At 30.8% G+C, this 27963-nt stretch overlaps 1 protein-coding gene across 2 annotated transcripts in view; it reads right to left on the bottom strand.

Moving 5' to 3' along the window:
• Positions 1-26836, bottom strand: part of IA-2 (tyrosine phosphatase IA-2) — a 321090-nt gene extending 294254 nt beyond the window's left edge. For both annotated transcript variants that reach the window (XM_090160120.1, XM_090160121.1), the window contains exon 1: positions 26504-26836. In XM_090160120.1, the coding sequence (XP_090016246.1) occupies positions 26504-26579 (76 nt within the window). In that variant the 5' untranslated portion in view covers positions 26580-26836. The remainder of the gene's footprint in view (positions 1-26503) is intronic.
• Positions 26837-27963: the final 1127 nt, after the last annotated feature.

Here is a 27963-nt window from a genome sequence, read left to right as displayed (position 1 = left end):
AAATATTATCTGACTTGATAGAGCAGCCACGCTCGGGTTGATAAATGCCACACAAAGCACGTCTAAATTTCAAATTTGAAAAATAAATACCTTCAGAAACAAGTTATCTTATTTCTAATAGCCCGTTTTAGGTTCTGATGAATCATGTTGTAAAGATAAGTGTTAATATTAAGTTTGGATTAAATTGTGAATAAGCCTTGGCTACGGACCCGCGGCGGAGATTTCTCCAGCGTGGTTCTAAGTTCAAAAACGTTCGCGCACGGCTTGCGCGCATTCATCATGCATTTCGCGAAATTTATTTCAGAAATGCGTAGTTGAGGACGTAGACACTATAGGAGGTGCAGATTTTGAAAAACGCCTAAGTCATCAAACGATTCTAAAGCCCTTAATTTAGGTGGCCGAGTTACAATGCGTAGGAGGGTGGTGGCAAGCCCTTCAAGCCACGCGAGCCAACAGCTCCCTACACTAACTATTACCGTTAACCTCGAACAGTTTTTATGGAAGGGGAAACCGAAGATCTCAGGAGAAAACCCCTTAAACCAGTGTGGAGATAAGTTGCTAACTCAACGAGGAAGGAATTCTTCCGAGTTTTCACCCAGTGCCACAAGCTGGGATCGAACCCGGCTCCTTTTGCTGCGAGGCGAAAGTGCTAACCACTCCGCCACCCCAGATTTATAGCGACTTTATGATAGACCAAGGATTATTTAATTATACCATGAATGTATTCATTTCAACCATGAATATCGAACTGCATTAGGTAGTCTAGCCTCAGTCGCCAGGATGGGAGGAGCTTAGTTATTATGACGTTGGGAACGCGCCACCGCTCAAAAATTGTATCGAACGGCAACGATTTGAAACTTGACTAGTTTTCAGTGCCAAGGCTTAGCGAGAAATTTAGTTTAAAAAATTTGAATACACATCGTTTTGATTGAACGAAAATAGGTAAGAATATTAATAATAAATTCCTTTATTTATGATTATCAAGTAATATTGTTAAAGTACAGGAATTATTCTAAGAATCACGAGTCATTTTATTCGCCGGTTAAATCGGAAACGTTTTGTGGAACGAGTCAATGACAAATGTCTGTCTCCTGATTGGCTAAAGTGATGACGTAAAACGCAGAAAGGCACCGCCCATTTTAGCCCCAGATGGTACAAAGGGTAATAATATAATTCGATATTCATGGTTGAAATGAATACATTCATGATTATACTTAGAAAAATTTTTGAGACGATATTTAGCGTTGCTACCAATACACCTCGTGCTCTAACAAAAATCAAATCAGCCCGTTATCTCATTGGTTCCCTGAAACTGACGTCTTTCGACGCGATAGAAGTACCAGCCGGTGACATGTCATTCTCCTTAAGTATAAATATATTCAGTCTTGGCGCGACAAAAATACAGGTGTATAACTTCTTCCGTAAGCCTATCATAAGGTCCCCATAAGCAAAGGTCTAGGCCAAATTTTTGACGATCACATACCCGTTATTAAGAGGTAGGTATTCAAAATCTGCACCTCCTAGTGGTTATGTTCTCAACTAGGCATTTCCCCAAATGAATTTCGCGCGTTGCATGATGAATGCGCGGAAGGCGTGCGCGAACGTTTTTAAACTTAGAACCACCATTGAGTTGGGAATATTAATCTAGAGATCCAATCAAATCTGCTCCCCGCGAAACCAGTTTTTGAAAAATACGAATGTGCCGTCTGCTCTAAAATGACGAGCAAACGTTATTATTTTGAAGAAAAAAAATATTTTTGCTTGAAAACGCGTCTTATTTGAACGAACCATTGAGAGATAGACGGCGCCACGGGTAGAATGATAACGTTTTCTCGTCATTTGGGACGCCGATGGGAGCAGACGACAGTATTCTTATTTTTAAAAATACTGAAATCCGACGTTTTGATTGGACCTCTAGATTAATATTCCCAACTCAATGCTTACTACTTAGCACCGTAGCCAAGGCTTATTCGTAATTTTATCACTTTCAAACTTAAAATTAACACTTATCTTTTCAAAATGATTCATCAGAACATAAAACTGGCTTTTAGAAATAAGAGAACTGCGGTTTCTGAAGGTATTTATTTTTCAAATTGGAGGTTTAGACGCGTTTTGTGTGGCATTTATCAACCCGAGCGTGGCTGCTCTCCCAAGTCAGAAAATATTTTAGATGTAGAATTTTGAAAACGAAGATGTCGCTACTGCCCTATCGTCGTACGTAATTTTTCTCCAGGACAACGCCGTTAACATGGGCCTCTATGGTAGACCTTTGCTTATGTGGACCTTATGATAGGCTTATGGTTCTTTCGTAAAATCAGACGTAGTGTTAGGGGCTTTTAGGGGAGGCGAAGTCACCCCGAGAAGCGTCACACCGAAATACCAAGATTAGAAGGGCGGGAAATTCGGATCGTAGAAAAAGGAAATGGAAAAGCCAGAACCTCTACTTTAATAAGCCACCAGATGGAGTCCCTGTCGTGACTATCCTTAGGACTAGAAAGGTCGCTCGACACTACTAATAAGGCGAAAGTCTGCCGGCGTTTCTTAAGCTCGCGAATCTCGAGTGACAACGGCCGCGACGCTGTTGGGTTGAAACAAACGTTTTAAGAAAGTGGCATACGTGGTGGACCTAGTCCTTAGTGTCTACCTACGCAAAATCGAAAAATATTGATTTGTTGTTTCAAGCCTAATAGGATTGTCATCCTTAGATAAAGTTTCCAACATAGTCGATGCCTCTCGCCGAGACCTCAAAGAGGAATTTATCTGGCACGGAATATGTGGAAGATATATTAATACGCGATGGTAGAATGAGATATAACAGCTTCACCTTGCCGTTAAGGTTCGATGTTATGGAACAACGCGAGCTTTACCAGTTAATGGCTGAAAGGAAACCTTAGGAAGAGATATAGGGCCCGGTGCAGAGACGTTTTTTCACTCTCGTAACTTTACAATCCTCGTAAATTTACGAGGAAGTGGGCGTGGCCAAAGAACTTACGATTTTTTTCGCGAAAATGGTGTGCAGAGACAATAGGCTCGTAACTTTACGAGTGACTTTCGCTCGTAAAGTTACGAGTGCTCTGGAGGTCTCGTAAAAACGTAAACGACGCGAAATATTGATAACAAAAATGGCGGAGTTTGTCACTCTGCTCGCGATGCGAAGAGTTGAGGAAATTAATCGAGGAATAAACGTTGTTGAACCAGTTGGAAATGAGTGTATTTATCACGAGAGACCAGACCCTTTGGTCAGACCACGGCCAACTTAGATCCACTGCTACTCGCACTAGAAGGCCCCCCAGCTTTATTTTCCTCCCATGTTAACGACCGTATGAGGAAAAGCCGATTTACGTGGGAAAATTCCGCTTGGCGCGCTAGGAACCGGGACAACCCTTCTAATGTTATCCTACGGGGAAATTTTTTCGAAACAGTCCCACTTTTAGGAACCTTTTACCTTATCTTTGCAATATTGTTCAACGCTGAGATTTTAATATGATTTGAAGTAAGGTTTTAGCTTTATTTTAAGACTATGTTTGTAATTTTCCGATCTTTGGTTCGCGTACAATCTTCTTTTAAAATCGACCAAAATTTTAAGGCGAAGAATTGACTCCGTATCGAAAATAAGCCTCGGCGTCATCTTGCGCGCCTGATTGAAAACTAAACATAAATTCAAACTGTATTAAATTTTAAAAACTTGTCTTATATTAAATTTCATAGTTTTACAGATTGAATCTAATTTATTGTAACAAATTTCACGTGAAATATAAAATTGTTTTAGATAAAATTTAAAGTTTCAAAACTTTTCGACTAACTGGTTTGTATTGTAGGTGTTTAACTTTTTCAAAATTTTGAGAAATATTGTGTATCAAATGGTCCAGAAGAGGAGGAACTAAGCGATTCATAATAGTTTTATCCAATTTCTCAGTGTGTTGTTGATTGTTACAATCACTAATTAATACAAAACACTGTATTAGCTTAGGTTGTATCAGAGACAGCAAACTTTAACCATTTGAAATAATGTTTTGAACAGTTTAATAATAAAACGTTAAAATTTAAGTAATAAAATATTAACTTAAGTAAAAAATAGAACCCAAGTTGTATTATCAGATAATCTGAGATATTTTATTTTGTGTTCTTAGCTTTACATTTTTTAATCTCGCGCCGCGCAAGATGACGCCGAGGCTTATTTTCGATACGGAGTCAATTCCTCGCCTTAAAATTTTGGTCGATTTTAAAAGAAGATTGTACGCGAACAAAAGATCGGAAAATTACAAACATAGTCTTAAAATAAAGCTAAAACCTTGCTTCAAATCATATTAAAATCTCAGCGTTGAACAATATTGCAAAGATAAGGGAAAAGGTTCCTAAAAGTGGGACTGTTTCGAAAAATTTTCCCCGTAGTATAACATTAGAAGGGTTGTCCCGGTTCCTAGCGCGCCAAGCGGAATTTTCCCACGTAAATCGGCTTTTCCTCATACGGTCGTTAACATGGGAGGAAAATAAAGCTGGGGGGCCTTCTAGTGCGAGTAGCAGTGGATCTAAGTTGGCCGTGGTCAGACAGAGTTTTTAGCAAATTATCGACTTCCAAAAAGGGTATTCATTAAACTTTTGAAAGAGCCAAGGCCCGACCTTGACCATGAAGCATTGAGACCACTATCTGCAACTGTGATTCTACTTCTAAGCCCATTTTACCATGTCTCTTCAGTGAAAAATCTATAGCGTCACCACCCACACTTGCTGGCATATTGAGGGGAGTAACCCGAAATAGTCCAGAGTTAGGAGTGCCAATGAGTCGTGCTACACTGAAATATTTTCACTTGTTACAATGGAGGATTTTCTAGCTTTTCATTAAAATTTAATTAGACTATTGTGGTTTTATTTCAAAACACTAGCTTTGCACAAACAACCAACCTGGTGCCTGACTTGTGAACTATCAACTCCTCTAATCCCGTGCAACGCAGCTTCACTTATTAAACGGCAAACGGACACCTCCTTTTTTTAACGGTGCTTTTGTAATCAGTCCACTTAGCTCTTATTTTTACTGTCGCTCTTATGAGGTCCATACCCATATATACAGGCAATTTCGTGGGCAATTTCTGCCCAGGCCTTCCCCACATCTTCACTACTTTTGTAGGTTTTCAATAAATCAGGCCTAGCTTCCAAACAATTAATAATTGCTTGAAGTTCTCTTGTACTAAAGTTTGGTTGTCTCTCTTCACCTGGTTTCATTTTCCCCATATTATTTCTCAAAAAAATACTTTCAGCTAACTTGTTTTCTTAAAATGTGTAAAATCACAAAAAAATAAGTAACTTTTAAAATAGAGTTGAGCCTTCAAACAAATGTTTAAATTTTTGCGTCAAAATAACGCTTTCTCATTGGTCAATAAGTGGGCGGAGCCTAAACAAAAACAGATTCCCAAATACCAGACTCGTCATTTACGAGAGCCCGAAAAATTGTCTCTGCACCGCGATTTCGATTTACAAAATCGTAACTTTACGACATCGTAAATCCGCTCTCGTAACTTTACAATCCTCGTAAAGTTACGATAATTTTTAAATCGTCTCTGCACCGGGCCCTATAGACCGTATAGAACTTAGTCAAATGTTTGGTCAAAAGCGTAGCGCGTGTACGCGAAAGTAAAGTGACTCTTCGCTTGTTAAAATGTCGATTTTCATTCGACCGTAAATTCGCCATTTTCCGAATTCTTGTCTCGGAAGATTTACACAAAGAATCAATTTGTCTGGTTCCAAATTCCTTCGGGATATTTCGACGCTGATAATGAATAATTGAATTTTAATTTCTAATAGCCTTTAAAAATTGAAGGTTGACTCAAAGCTGCTGACCGATGGCCGCTGAAAAGATGCTTTACTTGCCTTTCTAAGGGAATCGCTGAATGAAATATTTCCGGTTGTTCAGTTACTAGATTCAAAGAAGCCAACTACATTCCAAAATAAAGTCAACTAGGTCGGACATTCACTTTGTAAATACAAGTTTTCCTAATTGCACGTTTTCAACTACAAAAACGGCGCCATCGCCAGCGTTAGGCCTAACATAGTGCTTTCGCGTCGACGCCGAAATCTCCGTTAGGCTTAGCACACATATTTCGCGTCGACCAAAAAAATATCTATTAGGCCGAGCACAATTTTTAGCGTCGAAGCTAAAAATCTCCGTTAGGCCTAAAATAATTTTTTTGCGTCGAAGTCCAAAATCTGCGTTAGGCTTAACACAAGTTTTTCGCATAGATATAGGAAACGTATATAAAGGTCTAGATAAAATATTTCAAAGGGAGTGAATACGGAGGTGACAGCTAGCAGAAACGCCTAATTTCTGCATGCTATCCTTATAGGGCGCTATCTATCGGTAAGAGAGCTCGTGCTATCGTCGCGAGAGAAATTGTTTCCTGCTTAAAAATTATACTAAAAGTCACCAACAGATGGTGTCTAAAGACTACGGCCTGCGGAAAGGTCAAGCATTAAATACTAAAATGCTAAGAGAGCTCGCGCTCTTGGTCACGTGCCTTCACGGGGTCTGCTAGGTGTCAATTCCGTATTTTATGTTAGGCTTAGACGCCCCGAAATTTATCTAGACCTTTATATACATTTCTTATATCTATGGTTTTTCGCGTCGAAGAAAAAAATATCCGTTAGGCCTAAAATATTTTTTAGCGTCGAAGCCAAAAATCTCCGTTAGGATTTACCGAAGGTCTTCACGTCGAAGCCAAAAATTTCCGTTAGGCTAAACACAAGTTTTTCACGTCGAAGCCAAAAATCTCCGTTAGGCTTAATACAAGTTTTGCACGTCGAAGCCAAAAATCTCCGTTAGGCTTAACAGAAGTTTTGCACATCGAAGCCAAAAATCTCCGTTAGGCCAAACGCAAGGTTTTCGATTCGACACCAAAAATCTCCGTTAGGCCTAAAATGATGTTTTAGCGTCGACGCAAAAATTTCCTTTAGGCCTAAGTCTTGGTTTCCACTAGCACGCGTAACGGTGCTAATACACGAAACTATAAAGTAAATTTAGTCTTAACCAACTTGTTAAAATGGGAAAATAAAATCACGTGACTACCATATCACAGCCAACTTCGATTTGGTAACTCCTGTTCATAGTTGGCCGTGCAACGGTAAAGAAATAATATTCCTTCCAGATACTGCAGACACCTTTCTATTAAAAGATGTTTCAAATAATAATAATTAGATGAATCGATCAAAATTTAAACCGTCATTAGCAAAATAAAATGAATAATAGTTCGTATTTCGTAGGATAGATGGCGCTGTATATCTCCAGAAAGTCACGTGACTATCATCTTTTCAGCCCCCCTGGACTTCATAGTTTCGCATATTTACCATATAAAGGTATAGCTTACAAGCCCATGCTTTATTTATTAATACTTCCTGTATGGGTTTTATTGAAGCTTCTTAGAAGTACGATAAATAACCCGTATGTAATTCCACGGACATTAATCAGTACCCAAATACGAAGGATCTTAAGCAAACAAAGCGGATTAGGACCTTACTCGTAAACATATCCGCCCTTCTTTAAATAGATATACGGACGGTACTAATTTAATAACCGCCTACCATATCCGAAAAACCTCCGTATCTTTAAAAGCAAACCAAGGCTTAGATATTCGGCTAAAATTGGAAACAGCTTGACCGAGAAATTGCGCGAAAGCTAGCGGCGAAAGTTCTTCATCATCAAGGTGGAATCGGATTTCGCCCACGCCGAAGACTTGATTACGCCCACGCCCACATCTGATGACGCGCGATAGCCAGGCGCCCTCCCATTGGTCGACGGAAAAGACGTTAGGAAAATCATTCACAATTTCGCCGGAAAAAGAATGAACTGGGATGCTGATGACGGGCCTTCCCACTATTCGCTTATTTCGAAGCTATTTTTGGATTCTTTAATTTAGGAATATAAATCATTTAAATATTCGGTTGGCTTGTTTTAACCGCAAATTACGTTTTCTACAAGATATAATAATATATTAATATATTAATTAGGAAATCAACCTCATTTATGAATTTTCTAAGCGTTAGCTGGAAAATAAATATATTATTTCACATATTTATTTGGATTTTCCCAATTTAACAAACTTTTCAAAATCGCAAAAGCAGGGTGACCACAGAATATTTTTAATTCCTTTAAAGGAATTATAGGAAATGTATCAGTGAAATATAGGAAAATATAGGAAGAAAATTGGTGGGAAAAAAGGAAGAAATAGGAGAAAACTAATTATACAATAAGAGAAAACGGTTGTCAAAATTATTTAAAGGGGGAATAAAATTCAAAATAAAGTCGATAACCGATAGAAATAGCCGAAAACTATCGGCAAACAGTGTTGGAAATAAACATTTTTAAAAACTAGGACAATATGAAGACTTCTTAGGGTAAAATATCAACTATTTTATGTTTCTTCAGACGTTTGAGTTAAAATATAGGGTTTTATGGGAAATCATTTCATTCATTTTTTATTTTTATTTATTTTCCTTTTGTTACAATGAAATTATAGGATAAAAAAGGAAGGACGTTAAATTATAGGAAATATAGGAACTGTGGTCACCCTGCAAAAGCAGTATTGGGGATTTTCGATCATATCTGCCATCTTGGAAGATGGTGAACGCAATTTACCTACTCTAGCGATCATCTCGGGGAAAATCTCCGTGGCAAATTCCGTACAGAGAGAGGTACACTCGTAATCAGAAAAGGAAGAGTGGCCAATCGAGATTTGGTTCCAGAGTCCATTCGTTATCGGTGAAGAGAAGAGTGCTTGTCAATTTGGTTGGGGTTGAAAAACTCGAAAGAATCAAACTTGAACCTTAATGATGGTGGCGTAAGTAAAATAAGTTACGATAAGTATGACGGCAGTTTTTTTATACTACCAGAAGTACATTATCATATTCCTTCGCGGGAAGTAGCAAAGATTCTATATTCCGATGTTAAAAACATACTCAGCAACGACCACAGAAATTAGTTCGTGAGAATGGACTAAAACAAGATGTCACGGACATTTAAATACACACAATCAACCGATGTATTAAACATATTTTAAATATTAAATTTAAATTTTAACCAATTTTCAGTCATCTTGTACTTAATAAACCCAAGACGAATGTTATCGAAATTGAATTTTCCGAGTTACCTGGTTTTGGAAATAATGTAGCGAAACACGAACGTGTTTATTTAAATACATTTTTAGGCATACCGAATTTTTCGAGTTACCGGGTTTTCGAAATAAGGTAGCTATGTTTTTTGGAGTTAGATGGCGCCTGTATCAATTGATATGAAATTCAAATACAATTGGTATGAAATTCAAATACAATTGGTATGAAATTCAAATACAATTGGTATGAAATTCAAATACAATTGGTATGAAATTCAAATACAATTGGTATGAAATTCAAATACAATTGGTATGAAATTCAAATACAATTGGTATGAAATTCAAATACAATTGGTATGAAATTCAAATACAATTGGTATGAAATTCAAATACAATTGGTATGAAATTCAAATACAATTGGTATGAAATTCAAATACAATTGGTATGAAATTCAAATACAATTGGTATGAAATTCAAATACAATTGGTATGAAATTCAAATACAATTGGTATGAAATTCAAATACAATTGGTATGAAATTCAAATACAATTGGTATGAAATTCAAATACAATTGGTATGAAATTCAAATACAATTGGTATGAAATTCAAATACAATTGGTATGAAATTCAAATACAATTGGTATGAAATTCAAATACAATTGGTATGAAATTCAAATACAATTGGTATGAAATTCAAATACAATTGGTATGAAATTCAAATACAATAGTGCGTACGCGGATTATGAGGTCCCGCGAATTAGCCCGAAATCTCACTTAAAATTAAAATTTCATAATGAAACCGAAAACATAGTTACGAAATGATCTGTAGTAACTAATTAATTTAAAAAAAATTATGTAGATTTAAAGTCGAAAATCGCGAAAACCACTTAAATGGAAAAATTATTATCATTTTGGGGTCCGATTTCAAAAACTTATAACTGGCTACCGAGGGCATGATATATCCTTTCGATTAAGATAACCCTGGCGCTTCTAAACCTAATTCTAGGAGTGTTATGTGGAATACGGCGGCATCGCCTACACTGTACGTGGGCCCAGTACACCCAAATAGTCTTTGTTGGCCTTGAAAACGTAGAATATCTTGTCGCCTGCTACTCTGTAGTATTTTTTAAATTTCTGTAGTATTTATCCATTTATCGACGATATTCATACTTTTCAAATGTGCGCAGGGACTTCTGATAAAAACCATACGATTTTTTATAAATCATTGATTTAAATCAACTTAATTATACAAAAATTGTTGTAATTATTTTGCTCTGAATTTTCATTACAAGTATTAATTACATATAATTAAGATTAATTTAATTTTTGGTTTACATGAATGCAAGCAAATTATCAATCAATTTTCAAGGGAAAAAGAGGCGTAAAATATTAAAAATCAATAACAATCAAATAAAAAATTTATAAAAATCAATAACAATCAAATAAAAAAGCAATAAAAATCAATATCAATCAAATAAAAAATCAATAAAAAACCATAACAATCAAATAAAAAATCAATAAAAATCAAATTAAAATAAAAAAACAAAAAACACAATTTAAAATAAAAAATCATAAGAAACCATTTAAAATAAAAAATCATAAAAAAGCAATTTAAAATAAAAAATCGTAATAAACAATTTAAAATAAAAAATTCCATATCTTGTACCGCCTTGAAGGCATATTTTGCCGAAGTACTGCGATTTATTTTTATTAAATATACGGTCTTTTTTACCAGTTTTGTCGTTTAATTATTATATATTGACCGTTGGTGGCCTCCTACTTTTGAATATTATCGGCCGTCACTATGAAAATTCGTTTAACGCCACTAGCATACTTAAATAAATTACGTTACTTATGGTGGGTGTGTAGCAACCGCCTTTATACAAAAAAGTATAAAAATATCTGAATAAAGTATCTAAGAAAATCCCTCCTTTTTAAGGGTACTTGAAGGGCTAACATATCCAGGGATGGATACGGCTGTGAAGAAGGGAGACACCCATAATTTAGAAACGTCTCTTTCGCGAAAGGTCAAAATTGCGGACGAGAGGAAACGGGCGAAACTTTCCCCCAAATTTTCAATCCAGAAGATGAAGGCTTTTTCGAATCGGTTGAAACAGCCGCTGGAGTCATTATTAGAGATGGAAATATACAGAGTTTCATCTTCCAAGAAGAGAAACCGTCTCTTACAAAGCGGGAACTTAATTTATCCGTACCTAGTCCACGCGCGCCCAAGTCTGGAAAATTATTTTACGCAATCTTTTTTTGTTAAAGTTGGCGTAGGCATTTGAGATACACGTTTGAGTTTTATACGTAGTTTTCTTTTAATAAATTTGAAAAATTTTGACTAAATTATGATTTCTAGTGTTGTGAGTTAGCAAATTATCTTGAGTTTATTATTTCTTTGATATTAATAAATTTGAAAATATTTGACTAAATTATGATTTCTAGTGTTGTGAGTTAGCAAATTATCTTGAGTTTATTATTTCTTTGATATTAATAAATTTGAAAAAATTTGACTAAATTATTATTTCTAGTGTTGTGAGTTAGCAAATTATCTTGAGTTTATTATTTCTTTGATATTAATAAATTTGAAAAAATTTGACTAAATTATGATTTCTAGTGTTGTGAGTTAGCAAATTATCTTGAGTTTATTATTTCTTTGATATTAATAAATTTGAAAAAATTTGACTAAATTATTATTTCTAGTGTTGTGAGTTAGCAAATTATCTTGAGTTTATTATTTCTTTGATATTAATAAATTTGAAAAAATTTGACTAAATTATGATTTCTAGTGTTGTGAGTTAGCAAATTATCTTGAGTTTATTATTTCTTTGATATTAATAAATTTGAAAAAATTTGACTAAATTATTATTTCTAGTGTTGTGAGTTAGCAAATTATCTTGAGTTTATTATTTCTTTGATATTAATAAATTTGAAAAAATTTGACTAAATTATGATTTCTAGTGTTGTGAGTTAGCAAATTATCTTGAGTTTATTATTTCTTTGATATTAATAAATTTGAAAAAATTTGACTAAATTATTATTTCTAGTGTTGTGAGTTAGCAAATTATCTTGAGTTTATTATTTCTTTGATATTAATAAATTTGAAAAAATTTGACTAAATTATGATTTCTAGTGTTGTGAGTTAGCAAATTATCTTGAGTTTATTATTTCTTTGATATTAATAAATTTGAAAAAATTTTACTAAATTATGATTTCTAGTGTTGTGAGTTAGCAAATTATCTTGAGTTTATTATTTCTTTGATATTAATAAATTTGAAAAAATTTGACTAAATTATTATTTCTAGTGTTGTGAGTTAGCAAATTATCTTGAGTTTATTATTTCTTTGATATTAATAAATTTGAAAAAATTTGACTAAATTATGATTTCTAGTGTTGTGAGTTAGCAAATTATCTTGAGTTTATTATTTCTTTGATATTAATAAATTTGAAAAAATTTGACTAAATTATTATTTCTAGTGTTGTGAGTTAGCAAATTATCTTGAGTTTATTATTTCTTTGATATTAATAAATTTGAAAAAATTTGACTAAATTATTATTTCTAGTGTTGTGAGTTAGCAAATTATCTTGAGTTTATTATTTCTTTGATATTAATAAATTTGAAAAAATTTGACTAAATTATTATTTCTAGTGTTGTGAGTTAGCAAATTATCTTGAGTTTATTATTTCTTTGATATTAATAAATTTGAAAAAATTTGACTAAATTATGATTTCTAGTGTTGTGAGTTAGCAAATTATCTTGAGTTTATTATTTCTTTGATATTAATAAATTTGAAAAAATTTGACTAAATTATGATTTCTAGTGTTGTGAGTTAGCAAATTATCTTGAGTTTATTATTTCTTTGATATTAATAAATTTGAAAAAATTTGACTAAATTATGATTTCTAGTGTTGTGAGTTAGCAAATTATCTTGAGTTTATTATTTCTTTGATATTAATAAATTTGAAAAAATTTGACTAAATTATTATTTCTAGTGTTGTGAGTTAGCAAATTATCTTGAGTTTATTATTTCTTTGATATTAATAAATTTGAAAAAATTTGACTAAATTATGATTTCTAGTGTTGTGAGTTAGCAAATTATCTTGAGTTTATTATTTCTTTGATATTAATAAATTTGAAAAAATTTGACTAAATTATTATTTCTAGTGTTGTGAGTTAGCAAATTATCTTGAGTTTATTATTTCTTTGATATTAATAAATTTGAAAATATTTGACTAAATTATTATTTCTAGTGTTGTGAGTTAGCAAATTATCTTGAGTTTATTATTTCTTTGATATTAATAAATTTGAAAAAATTTGACTAAATTATGATTTCTAGTGTTGTGAGTTAGCAAATTATCTTGAGTTTATTATTTCTTTGATATTAATAAATTTGAAAAAATTTGACTAAATTATTATTTCTAGTGTTGTGAGTTAGCAAATTATCTTGAGTTTATTATTTCTTTGATATTAATAAATTTGAAAAAATTTGACTAAATTATGATTTCTAGTGTTGTGAGTTAGCAAATTATCTTGAGTTTATTATTTCTTTGATATTAATAAATTTGAAAAAATTTGACTAAATTATTATTTCTAGTGTTGTGAGTTAGCAAATTATCTTGAGTTTATTATTTCTTTGATATTAATAAATTTGAAAAAATTTGACTAAATTATGATTTCTAGTGTTGTGAGTTAGCAAATTATCTTGAGTTTATTATTTCTTTGATATTAATAAATTTGAAAAAATTTTACTAAATTATGATTTCTAGTGTTGTGAGTTAGCAAATTATCTTGAGTTTATTATTTCTTTGATATTAATAAATTTGAAAAAATTTGACTAAATTATTATTTCTAGTGTTGTGAGTTAGCAAATTATCTTGAGTTTATTATTTCTTTGATATTAATAAATTTGAAAAAATTTGACTAAATTATGATTTCTAGTGTTGTGAGTTAGCAAATTATCTTGAGTTTATTATTTCTTTGATATTAATAAATTTGAAAAAATTTGACTAAATTATTATTTCTAGTGTTGTGAGTTAGCAAATTATCTTGAGTTTATTATTTCTTTGATATTAATAAATTTGAAAAAATTTGACTAAATTATGATTTCTAGTGTTGTGAGTTAGCAAATTATCTTGAGTTTATTATTTCTTTGATATTAATAAATTTGAAAAAATTTGACTAAATTATTATTTCTAGTGTTGTGAGTTAGCAAATTATCTTGAGTTTATTATTTCTTTGATATTAATAAATTTGAAAAAATTTGACTAAATTATGATTTCTAGTGTTGTGAGTTAGCAAATTATCTTGAGTTTATTATTTCTTTGATATTAATAAATTTGAAAAAATTTGACTAAATTATTATTTCTAGTGTTGTGAGTTAGCAAATTATCTTGAGTTTATTATTTCTTTGATATTAATAAATTTGAAAAAATTTTACTAAATTATGATTTCTAGTGTTGTGAGTTAGCAAATTATCTTGAGTTTATTATTTCTTTGATATTAATAAATTTGAAAAAATTTGACTAAATTATTATTTCTAGTGTTGTGAGTTAGCAAATTATCTTGAGTTTATTATTTCTTTGATATTAATAAATTTGAAAAAATTTGGCTAAATTATTATTTCTAGTGTTGTGAGTTAGCAAATTATCTTGAGTTTATTATTTCTTTGATATTAATAAATTTGAAAAAATTTGACTAAATTATTATTTCTAGTGTTGTGAGTTAGCAAATTATCTTGAGTTTATTATTTCTTTGATATTAATAAATTTGAAAAAATTTGACTAAATTATTATTTCTAGTGTTGTGAGTTAGCAAATTATCTTGAGTTTATTATTTCTTTGATATTAATAAATTTGAAAAAATTTGACTAAATTATGATTTCTAGTGTTGTGAGTTAGCAAATTATCTTGAGTTTATTATTTCTTTGATATTAATAAATTTGAAAAAATTTGTCTAAATTATTATTTCTAGTGTTGTGAGTTAGCAAATTATCTTGAGTTTATTATTTCTTTGATATTAATAAATTTGAAAAAATTTGACTAAATTATTATTTCTAGTGTTGTGAGTTAGCAAATTATCTTGAGTTTATTATTTCTTTGATATTAATAAATTTGAAAAAATTTGACTAAATTATTATTTCTAGTGTTGTGAGTTAGCAAATTATCTTGAGTTTATTATTTCTTTGATATTAATAAATTTGAAAAAATTTGACTAAATTATGATTTCTAGTGTTGTGAGTTAGCAAATTATCTTGAGTTTATTATTTCTTTGATATTAATAAATTTGAAAAAATTTGACTAAATTATTATTTCTAGTGTTGTGAGTTAGCAAATTATCTTGAGTTTATTATTTCTTTGATATTAATAAATTTGAAAAAATTTGACTAAATTATGATTTCTAGTGTTGTGAGTTAGCAAATTATCTTGAGTTTATTATTTCTTTGATATTAATAAATTTGAAAAAATTTGACTAAATTATTATTTCTAGTGTTGTGAGTTAGCAAATTATCTTGAGTTTATTATTTCTTTGATATTAATAAATTTGAAAAAATTTGACTAAATTATGATTTCTAGTGTTGTGAGTTAGCAAATTATCTTGAGTTTATTATTTCTTTGATATTAATAAATTTGAAAAAATTTGACTAAATTATGATTTCTAGTGTTGTGAGTTAGCAAATTATCTTGAGTTTATTATTTCTTTGATATTAATAAATTTGAAAAAATTTGACTAAATTATTATTTCTAGTGTTGTGAGTTAGCAAATTATCTTGAGTTTATTATTTCTTTGATATTAATAAATTTGAAAAAATTTGACTAAATTATGATTTCTAGTGTTGTGAGTTAGCAAATTATCTTGAGTGTATTATTTCTTTGATATTAATAAATTTGAAAAAATTTGACTAAATTATTATTTCTAGTGTTGTGAGTTAGCAAATTATCTTGAGTTTATTATTTCTTTGATATTAATAAATTTGAAAAAATTTGACTAAATTATGATTTCTAGTGTTGTGAGTTAGCAAATTATCTTGAGTTTATTATTTCTTTGATATTAATAAATTTGAAAAAATTTGACTAAATTATTATTTCTAGTGTTGTGAGTTAGCAAATTATCTTGAGTTTATTATTTCTTTGATATTAATAAATTTGAAAAAATTTGACTAAATTATGATTTCTAGTGTTGTGAGTTAGCAAATTATCTTGAGTTTATTATTTCTTTGATATTAATAAATTTGAAAAAATTTGACTAAATTATTATTTCTAGTGTTGTGAGTTAGCAAATTATCTTGAGTTTATTATTTCTTTGATATTAATAAATTTGAAAAAATTTGACTAAATTATGATTTCTAGTGTTGTGAGTTAGCAAATTATCTTGAGTTTATTATTTCTTTGATATTAATAAATTTGAAAAAATTTGACTAAATTATTATTTCTAGTGTTGTGAGTTAGCAAATTATCTTGAGTTTATTATTTCTTTGATATTAATAAATTTGAAAAAATTTGACTAAATTATGATTTCTAGTGTTGTGAGTTAGCAAATTATCTTGAGTTTATTATTTCTTTGATATTAATAAATTTGAAAAAATTTGACTAAATTATTATTTCTAGTGTTGTGAGTTAGCAAATTATCTTGAGTTTATTATTTCTTTGATATTAATAAATTTGAAAAAATTTGACTAAATTATGATTTCTAGTGTTGTGAGTTAGCAAATTATCTTGAGTTTATTATTTCTTTGATATTAATAAATTTGAAAAAATTTGACTAAATTATTATTTCTAGTGTTGTGAGTTAGCAAATTATCTTGAGTTTATTATTTCTTTGATATTAATAAATTTGAAAAAATTTGACTAAATTATGATTTCTAGTGTTGTGAGTTAGCAAATTATCTTGAGTTTATTATTTCTTTGATATTAATAAATTTGAAAAAATTTGACTAAATTATTATTTCTAGTGTTGTGAGTTAGCAAATTATCTTGAGTTTATTATTTCTTTGATATTAATAAATTTGAAAAAATTTGACTAAATTATTATTTCTAGTGTTGTGAGTTAGCAAATTATCTTGAGTTTATTATTTCTTTGATATTAATAAATTTGAAAAAATTTGACTAAATTATTATTTCTAGTGTTGTGAGTTAGCAAATTATCTTGAGTTTATTATTTCTTTGATATTAATAAATGTATATTAAACTAATATTTTTGTTAAAAGGGCTAATAAATATTATATGTAATAATAATAATAATAATAATATTTATTTCGACAAGCAGGCGACCACAGAGGCAAAGCGTATAATTAGTGGTCACCGGACAACACAAACAGAAAATGTAAAAAATACAGAAATAAATTGAACAAAAATATTAAAAGGGAAACTAGGAATAAAAAATTGGAATTGATTAGGAATTAATACAAAGCCAAACATCGAAGAAAAATTTTGACGCGGGGGAGCGAAATATAGGAATAGAGAGGGCAGCGCAATTCTCCCTAATGTTGAGATTAAGCTGAAATAAATTACAGCGCTATTTGCCATAATTAAATTCTTCCGCTTTTGAAATTATTAATTTTTAATTTGAAAAATGTAGTCAAAGATCTTCCCACTCATTTTGGTTCTAACACTAAATTTCAAAAAATAAACATACTTTTTGACTTGTGTTCGCAAAACACGTTGCGTATAATCACACGCTCCACGAACGTGAGCGAGATTTCTCGAGATAGAAAAATTATTCTTAATTTGTACGAAAATGGTCAATTTCCCGTATTTGCGTTAAAAGGGACTCTTAAAGCAAGTGTACTAGCTCTTTTTTCAACAGATGGCGCTAGCGTTCCCATAAAAACAAGATGCTTAACCAGGGTTCATACAATATTTCAAAAACCATTTTCCCTGATATTTCCAGGTTTTCCAGAGTAGTTTTGAATATTTTCCAGGTGTACTTTTTAAAACAATAGGGGTATCTAAAATGTTAAAAGCATTACTGTTACACTTTCTAATATAATATAGTCAAGATTGAACGTATGAATTCAATACTAAGTAATAATGTCAGTAATACTAAAACAAATTGCGCATAATTTGGATTCTCATAATTATTTTCCCTGATTTCCCTGATTTCCCTGATTTTTCAGGAAAATTTTCATTTTCCCTGATATTTCCCCGACCTTTTTTGCTTTTAATAAATTTCACTGATATTTCCAGGTTTTCACTGATTTCCATGTTTGTATGAACCCTGTTAACAGGCCCATACACAGCCGCCAAAACTTGGGGGCACCCAAATTCTTTTTGGGGGTGCCAATGCCTTGAGTCATTTTTATCTCCCCACCTATGAATTTAGTAAATATACCAACATTTGGTTTATTGTGTTATTCTGGTGCAGTGAGACGCGTGAAAGCAATTTTCAAAAACTATAGTAAAATGGTTTCAAATATCTAATGATACTAGCTCGCTAGTAAAAGTAATTTTCCTTTTTGATTAATATACAAATATTTTAGATCATATCTTTCGATAATTGAGCAATCAACTTTTTTTTTGGGTCGGTCGGATTGGGGATGCTCAAGTACTCATTTGGGGGCGCTGAGGATCCCCTGGCGCCCCCTCACATGTACGGGCCTAATGCTTAAGCTACATTTTCACCCTAAAGCCGGGACATAAAAGTACCCCTAACGTTGATTGGCTCGTTTGTAAATTTGACAATAACTTAAATTATAGTAATTTTTAACAATATATATTATGTGGGATATATAATTTAGGTTAAAGTCCACTAACAAGGAGACGACCCGAGGTGTAACACACCGATTTTTTTCAAACTCGGGGTTTTGATAGACCATCTTGTAACTTGAAAAATCCTAAAGGGAAATGTCTCCATAGGCAACGGTTTGGCCATGGCAACCAAAAATGTGTTTAACAACACAAAATGAAAATTTTCCCATTGAAAATAACATGGGACTCTGACCGATTTTAAGGGTACCCCCTGTAAAAAATGTAAATTTTTTAAAATGCTAAAAATCGAAAATATAAATAAAAAAATAATGAAAAGGTTCGAAATTGATTTAAATTTTTACAGGGGGGTCCCCTTAAAATTGGTCAGATTCCCATGTTATATTTAATGGGAAAATTTCCATTTTGTGTTGTCAAAAACATTTTTGGTTGCCATGGCAAAACGGTTACCTATGGAGACATTTCCCTTTAGGGTTTTTCAAGTATCATGAAGGTCTACCAAACCCCCGAATTTCAACAAAATCGGTGTGTTACACCTCGGGTCGTCTCCTTGTAAGTAGAGGATAAGTTGTCTAATTATCATACTCTACAATGTTATCGTTACGCTATTTTGAATTTTATCTTCCTGTGCCAGTAAAGCCGACATTTAAAAATTTAATTTTCTAGGGAATCGAGAATTAAAGGTATGTAATGAAAGATATTTTAAAAACTGTAAAAAATTTATTTCCCAAACGTTTGAAAACACTCCTATATTTTAAATATTTATAAGATTATTTTTGTTAACATACGGTTTTTTGACTGTCAAGTTATTTTGTAAATTTCTAAACGATTTTTGACTGTGAAGTTATTTAGTCAATTTCTAAACGGTTTTTTGACTGTCAAGTTATTTAGTCAATTTCTAAACGGTTTTTTGACTGTCAAGTTATTTAGTCAATTTCTAAACGGTTTTTTGACTGTCAAGTTATTTAGTCAATTTCTAAACGGTTTTTTGACTGTCAAGTTATTTAGTAAATTTCTAAACGGTTTTTTTACTGTCAAGTTATTTAGTCAATTTCTAAACGGTTTTTTGACTGTCAAGTTATTTAGTCAATTTCTAAACGGTTTTTTGACTGTCAAGTTATTTAGTCAATTTCTAAACGATTTTTTGACTGTCAAGTTATTTTTTAATCCATATTCCTAAGCAGTTTTTTGACTGCCAAGTTATTTTATAATCCATATTCCTAAGCCGTTTTTTGACTGTCAAGTTATTTTGTAATCCATATTCCTAAGCAGTTTTTTGACTGTCAAGTTATTTTGTAATCCATAAGATACGTATTCTAGAATTGTATCGACCAAAAGAGAACAGCAATTTTTCGGGGGGAAAATAAAAACATTGGCTGAGGCGTGGTTGGAGTAATGATGAATTAATTCAGAGGTCGCGAATATGGTCGCCCGCATTTACGTCATCTATTTGGAATAAATCCTACCTGGAACCTAACAGTATCGAGCACAGAAAGCTTTCCTACCTTGGAGAATACTCTCAGGTGAAGTCGATTTCCAATTTATACCGAAACCGCTATCCGTGTCCAATATTATGCAAATTTATAAAATCCTATACATACCGCTATAGAGTCGCATTTATAAATATCAAATTAATTCGATAACTTAGGCCCCCCTTCGAAAACCAAGCATATGGATTTGAACAAATAACGTGTAATTTTTGAGCATTCGCTTTACAAAACAGATAAATAAAGCATAATTTTATAATATTGAACGAAGTTTAATGTTCGACTAATCTTCGAAATAAACCCTTATCTCCAATATGCCGTAATAGCCGCGGCGTTGCCAGGTTTGAAAAATTATCGATTTCAGTGTAAAATTATCATTGTGTTTGGATATTGTTATTAAACTTGGTCGAAGCTATATTTATGAAAATCAAAAGTTTCACAAATGCTTAATTTAAATTAAGAAAAAAATTGAAATAAAATAGCAATAATGATAATAATAATAATAACTACACTTTTTAACTGGTTTTCCACTAAATTAGAAAATTGGCTAAAAATTATCGACGTGTACGATAATTATCTTAAGTCTGGTAACGCTGCGTATGAGGCCAAAATCTCGTAATTGCGCGAAAGAAAATAAAGCGCAGGAACAGAAGCTGTAGCATAATCTAGTCGAAATTGTATTGCTCTATTCTTTTAAGTCAATCAGGGTTGTCTTACTTATTTCCGGTTCATACGATATTCTTTTCATTAGACAACCGATAAGTTACTTCTGCAGCGTGGACCAAGAATCTAAATGGACCGGGTAGGCGTGGCCTAAATCGGTGAGATGGTCAGACTCAAGGACGTATATAAGGGGGGGGGGGGGTTAGGGGGTTCAAACCCCCCCCCCTTAAGACTCGATTCCTTTCTTACGAAAGGAGCGCAACGTTAACATTATCCTTTTCCAATAAAAATATTAAATTTTGCAAAACAATATCAATTTTGTTCTTTGTTTTATTATCATTTTCTCGCAAATGTATTAAAAACCTTCGTTTGATACACGTGCGGAAATGTCATTGTCACTCGTCCCGAGTCTAGCCAGTACTTTAAATATGCGTTATTGCTAACGGAAAATTTCGCGCTCGTGATTTCATCTGGTTGTGTTATGATGATACCACGAAAATCACTATTAGAAGTATACCATTCACTATTTCATTCAATATTATCATATGGGATATGTATTTGGGGAAATACCTCTAATACAAACATTGATAAAATCCAAAAATTACACACACTCAAATTCTCCTTAAAAAAAGCAATATTTTATATGTTAAACAATTGATAAACTTTTCTAGCCTCAATTGTTTATATAACGACATAAAAGCCGGTTTTAAATTAACGGAAAAAAATTATCAGACTGTAAATACCCGGTCATTAAATCTATTAAATATTCCGAGAAGTAGAACCTCGAAAAAATTAACATCTATCTTTTATAACGGAGCTAAATGATTTAATTCTCTGAGCCAAGAAATTCAAAAGATAACTACAACCTGTAGATTTAATAAAATTATAAAACAAAAAATCATTAACGATGAACTCTAACTTTTTACTTAATAACTCATTTGTGTTTACTTTTTTTAATTGTATTCTGCAGTACACTATTCATATTTGTAATAACTTAATGGAAAATTGTTTTTTATAGAGGGCTTACAAGTCGCCAGTTGACTTAGCCCTCTAATTGCATTGCACATTTTTTTTGCACAATAAAAATTAAATGAAAATTAAATTAAATTAACCCGTCCCCCTTAGACTTTCTATATCTACGTGCTTGGTCAGACTACAACGACACCAAGTTTGTCTCCCTTAAATTCTTGATCCATGCCATGGGCACGTCAAAAGTCTAAGAATACTTCCCTTGATAGTGAGAATTTTCACTTCCCAAAATTTTGAGGCTCCTTCTCACATCAGGTGACGTAATCTCTTGTCACGAATTCTCTTGAGAAGATTGAGAATGCCTCCTAGCATTTTCACTTAGTCAAAAAGGGGGGATATTATAAATAAAAATGGCAGCTAATATTCTAATCAGTTTACTTGATGCTGAAGAAAATAAACATTATGATATTTTTGTGGATGAAAAATGAATTTCAGATATAGAATGGTTAGTTAATTTCCGATGAAACATTTCCTTTTAAATTATAAATAAAATGTTTTCTTCCTTCATATATGGTCGTGAAACCGTATAAAAATAATATTTATTGTCAAAGGCTTAGTTCGTGCCATTCTCGTTAGCCGCCATCTTTAGAAGAATCTTTTTACATTTGACCCTTTTTAGCGATATCTCACGGAGATAAAATTTATCACGAAGAACTTTTCTCAAGAGAAGAATTCATTCTCAGAATTTTCACGCGGCCCATGTATCGAAACGTTTATAGTCTTTGATTCCACCGCCATCTATCGAAACGTGACTGAACCACTATTTCGCAGAAAATATAGAACTTATTAAAATTTTGCAGCGCCATCTGTCTAATCGTAACTGATCTAGTCGACGTAAAAGTGGCCATTTCTAGCCCTTTTACCCCGTTTGATTGACCTCTCGTCTTAAATGTCCACCCTAAAAATAGAACAATTTAAAAACGGCGTTTTAAAAGGAGGGGGATGAGGTGACCTTTTATAAATTGTGACGACGTCATTTGACCTTTCGCGCTCTAGTCTGGCTGGCGTGCGCTTAGAAGTAAACGGATTGTACTAGAAGCGAAAAGCTAACCTCATAAGCAGCTGCCAACCTGATTTACGATAGACACATCTCCCTCACGCAGCCCTAAAGGCACTCCCTCTGGCGGTAACTTCGGGAAAAAATATCAAATTTACATAATGAAGTAGTTTCTCCCGCCTTCTAACAAAAACAGGTTCCCTCATTTTTGATTAATAAATGTTTGTAAACGCTGCCACCAAGGGGAGTGTTTTAGCTTTTTCCACTTTGGTACGAACTTAAACCGTTTATTTTCTTAACATGTGGAAGTCTGTGTGCTTCGCCACTAAAATTAAAACTAAAAATGATTAAAATTATCGGACTGGCTTTAATTATATTTTTTAAGTAATATTTATAAAACCTTCAATAACTTCTTTGTTAGATATACAGTTATAATAAAATTACTTATAACCAAAACTATATAATGTTTATCTTATAAATTAAGTATTATATTTTTTAATTATATCGTATTTTTAAACTAATTTAAATTTTTTAATTATGTTCTATTTTTTTAATTATATTGTATTTTTTAATTACATTGTATTTTTAATTATATTGTATGTTTTTAATTATATTGTATTTTTAAAATTATATTGAATTTTTAAAATTAAATTATATTATTTAATGGTATTACATTTTTTTAATTATATTGTTTTTTAAATTACATTATATTTTTTAATTAAATTAAATTATATTATATTTTTAATTAAATTAAATTATATTTTTAATTAAGTTATATTATATTTTTAATTAAATTAAATTAAATTATATTTTTAATTAAATTAAATTAAATTATATTTTTAATTAAATTATATTATATTTTTAATTAAATTATATTATATTTTTTATTAAATTAAATTATATTATATTTTTTATTAAATTAAATTATAGTATATTTTTAATTAAATTAAATTAAATTAAATTATATTATATTTTTTATTAAATTAAATTATATTATATTTTTAATTAAATTTAATTATATTATATTTTTAATTAAATTTAATTATATTATATTTTTAATTATATTATATTTTTAATTATATAACATTTTTAATGGTATTATATTTTTTAAATATATTATATTATATTATTTAATGGTATTAAATTTTTTAAATTAAATATATTTTTAACTATATATTATTCAATGGTATTATACTATTTAAAGGTATTATATTATTTAATGATATTATATTATTTAATGGGATTTTATTATTTAATGGTATTATATTATTTAATGGTATTGTATTATTTAATTAAATTATAATATACTATATTTTTGAATTATATTATTTTTAATGGTATTATATTTTTAATGGTATTGTATTATTTATTTAAATTATAATATACTATATTTTTGAATTATATTATTTTTTAATGGTATTATATTTTTAATGGTATTATATTTTTAATGGTATAATATTTTATTAATTAAATTATATTATTAAATTATATTATATTTTTAATGGTATAATATTTTATTAATTAAATTATATTATTAAATTATATTATATTTTTAATGGTATAATATTTTATTAATTAAATTATATTATATTATTAAATTATATTTTATTTTTTAATGGTATAATATTTTATTAATTAAATTATATTATTAAATTATATTATATTTTTTATAATACGAAACTCTCTAAGGAAAATGTATAACAGGTACAATAATGTTAAATGGTTAACTATTCAGTTATCACAGCCTCACATAGTACCAAGCACATATTCGAATTAATATCTTTATATTAATAATGTATTTGAAGGTTAATGCTTTAAAATTCGCCCATTGAAAACTGCTCAATAGCAGCGAAGGTTTTTAAAGCATGGATGAATACTTCTCCCGTAATATATATTATTAACTTCTGATATCACGCAGTTCTAGGTTAATAAACGACATCAAACAACGTACGAAAGGACAACAACCGGTTGATTTAAATGAATCAGCCGAGTCGCGTTATCACTGGTGAAGAAACGTATAGTATGCCTCACCCCTGGTGGGCAGCTTCTCCCTGAGCACGGTTAGAGGGAAATTTACCATTTTCGATTCGATCGTACTAGTCTATAATAATAACCGTTAATGTAAAAACTCATTTTAAGCTGTTATACTACTATTACTAAAATTAAAAAAAAAATATTTTAAACTTTTAAAAACTATTATTAAAATTTAAAAAAGGATTTGAAACTGATTTACAATTATTATTAAACTTCTAAAAAACAGTTTTAAATTAAAAAAAATATATTATTATAATTTAAAAAATTAAACTCTTACAAAAATTTTAAAAAATACACTGATTAAACTATATTTAAAATTCCAAAAAAAAGGATTTTACACTGTTTCAAAACTATTATTAAAATTCAAATAAAATATATTTTAATGTCTTATTAAACTATTATTAAAATTCAAATAAAATATATTTTAATGTCTTATTAAACTATTATTAAAATTCAAATAAAATATATTTTAATGTCTTATTAAACTATTATTAAAATACAAATAAGATATATTTTGATGTCTTATTAAATTATTATTAAAATTCAAATAAAATATATTTTAATGTCTTATCAAACTATTATTAAAAATTCAAAAAGAAGGATTTTAAACTGATTTAAAAGTATTAAGGAAATTCCAAAATTAACAGATTTCAAATTAAATTTGGTTAACAACGACCTATTTTAATAAAATAATTTCCTTACAAAATAGCTTCGTCTAAAAAATCTAACCTACTTTAAAATTCACAGTTTAGAATTGAAACCACTATATATTTCTACTACGATATCATAATCCCCACAAACAAAATTTCGTAACCGAGTTCGAGTGAGGTCGGAAGTTAGTATCAGAATAGTACGCTGCATTATCGCGATGTGATTACGGTCGCAGTGTAACACGGGAAATCCTGGAGTTTGAGTTTCCCCAAAGTAAAAAAGAAAAGAAAAACCTTTACGTCGTTTCGCTAAAATAATTCAACAAGTGGTGATATCGTACACGGAGTACAGGCAAAAGTGACATGGGGAAACTTAACACTTTTACTGTCGCTGTGGTTGTGTCAAAAGCGTACACATTTCATAATCGTAACTTTGTCTAATTTGCATCAACAACAAAAATGAAAGGTTTAAAAATTGCAGTCAAACATATCGTTTAAAAAACCCTCAAAACATTCGTCGGAGAACGGGGGATAGTGTCAACCCTTTCAAGAATAAATCAAAAATGCGTGTTTACAATATGTCGTGACAGTTAGGCTTAGCGATTTTCGAATTTTCTCGGTTATTAATTGAGCTTTAAAGGGTCTAGAAGGACCAACCGTCGAAAAGGGATGACCTACCCGTCACCCTAGTTACGGAGAAGGGTGCTTGGCAATTTGGACGGCCCGAAATGAAGCGCAATTACCGTTCTCAACAGTCGCTCGCTAAGCCTAACGGTAAAGGAAACCAGTATAGGGGACCCCTATACTAACGCGTATAGAAAAGGCGCGTTCGCCGAGACTTACCCACATTACCGGCGCTACGGACGAGCGTTATCCAAGGGCCGAGGCCTAGCAGCAGAACGGCGGCGAGCGCGAACATTGGATGTCTGCGGGAGCGCTCGGCCAAAGCTCGAGTCGCGGGCTCGGAAAAGGAATGAACAGCGAGTTAAATCCACGAAATAGCTGAAGAAGGACGCTTTATTCCATCGGTAGAACAGTACGAGGCCCGGGCTAGGAGCCGGGTGCCACCGGTTTTCCTAAATTTCACGCGTGTTTTTTCGGGTTATTTCCAAAAATCTAATACATATACTACGCGCTAGCTAGGTTTAGGAGCGTTAGCCCTGAGCGGGACTCTTCCCGGCAAGGCGCGTGAGAAGTCGGGGTTGAGAGAAAAACGAGGGGGGCGGAAAGCGCCTCGATACGGTCGGAGCAGCCGCGGTAGGAAGGGGGAAATGATACAGCTGTAGTCGGCTACCAACGTCACTCGTGACGTAATTCTGTTGGGGGGGGGGACGGCAAGGGGTTCAGGAATTGTATAGAATAGCCGAGGGCGTTGTTGACGCTATTTTCCAACAATAAAAACTGAAGATAATTCATTTATCGAAAAAAATGCTCCAACGAAGATCCGTTTTTCTCCTCGAATTGATCCTCTGTTGCGCCAAATAGGCTAGTCTACCTTTTTTCATTCACGGGGATTGTTATAATTCGTGTTCTATTGAATCGACCATTTCTAGTTTTTCTACACGCTTGCAGAACTAACTAGCGCGGAACTACAGCTATTATGCGCTAAAATATGTAAATTATGTAAGCTAAGGATTACTAAAAATAACATAATTACAAAAGTATGTCAATTAGGAAAAATTATCATCGATCTGATTTTCAAAGTTAATACGCAATCTGGTATCGTTTTCCATTTGATTGCTCGAGATTTGCTGTCAATCTGTTTCTGAGGTCATAGATATCTTAGAGTAAAACCGCAAATGGAGCATTCCATAAACATATTTCCGAGATTTTGGGTTTTAGTTTGTTAGTAATTTGAATCTTCGCCTCGTTCTAAGCCTTGGTCTGCCAAAAATCTAAAAATTTGCTCCGATCTCTATCTCGATCCGTTGATCTGTCGAAATCGGCAGATCAGTTTTAGGGTGATCTCGGAGCACCCGAGAGCGGAAATGGAACACGCGAAACTTGATCGGAGCAGATCCGAGCACGCAAATGGAACATAAAATGTAGATCGGAGCGCTCGAGAGCAAACAAATGGAAAACGGAATGAGTTTAAATCTTAGCACAGAGCCCCTAGTGTCTAAATATGGCGACGTTAAACTGTACTATACGATAATACGCTACTCAGTTCGAGTGCCAGTCCAAATCGGAGCTTGGTGAGAATGTCAGTGTCGAAAAAAGGTTCGTTCAGGAAATTAAGCATTAAATCGATGGGAAGTGTCATACTTATTGATTGTTATTATGTTACTTATGGGATTATGAAT

The sequence above is a fragment of the Leiobunum rupestre genome, chromosome 10 (genome assembly GCF_980474605.1).
Source record: "Leiobunum rupestre chromosome 10, qqLeiRupe1.1.hap1, whole genome shotgun sequence".
Classification (NCBI taxonomy): Eukaryota; Metazoa; Arthropoda; class Arachnida; order Opiliones; family Sclerosomatidae; genus Leiobunum; species Leiobunum rupestre.
Note: the sequence above shows the minus strand (reverse complement) of the source record. Positions and strands in the feature narration are given on the sequence as shown.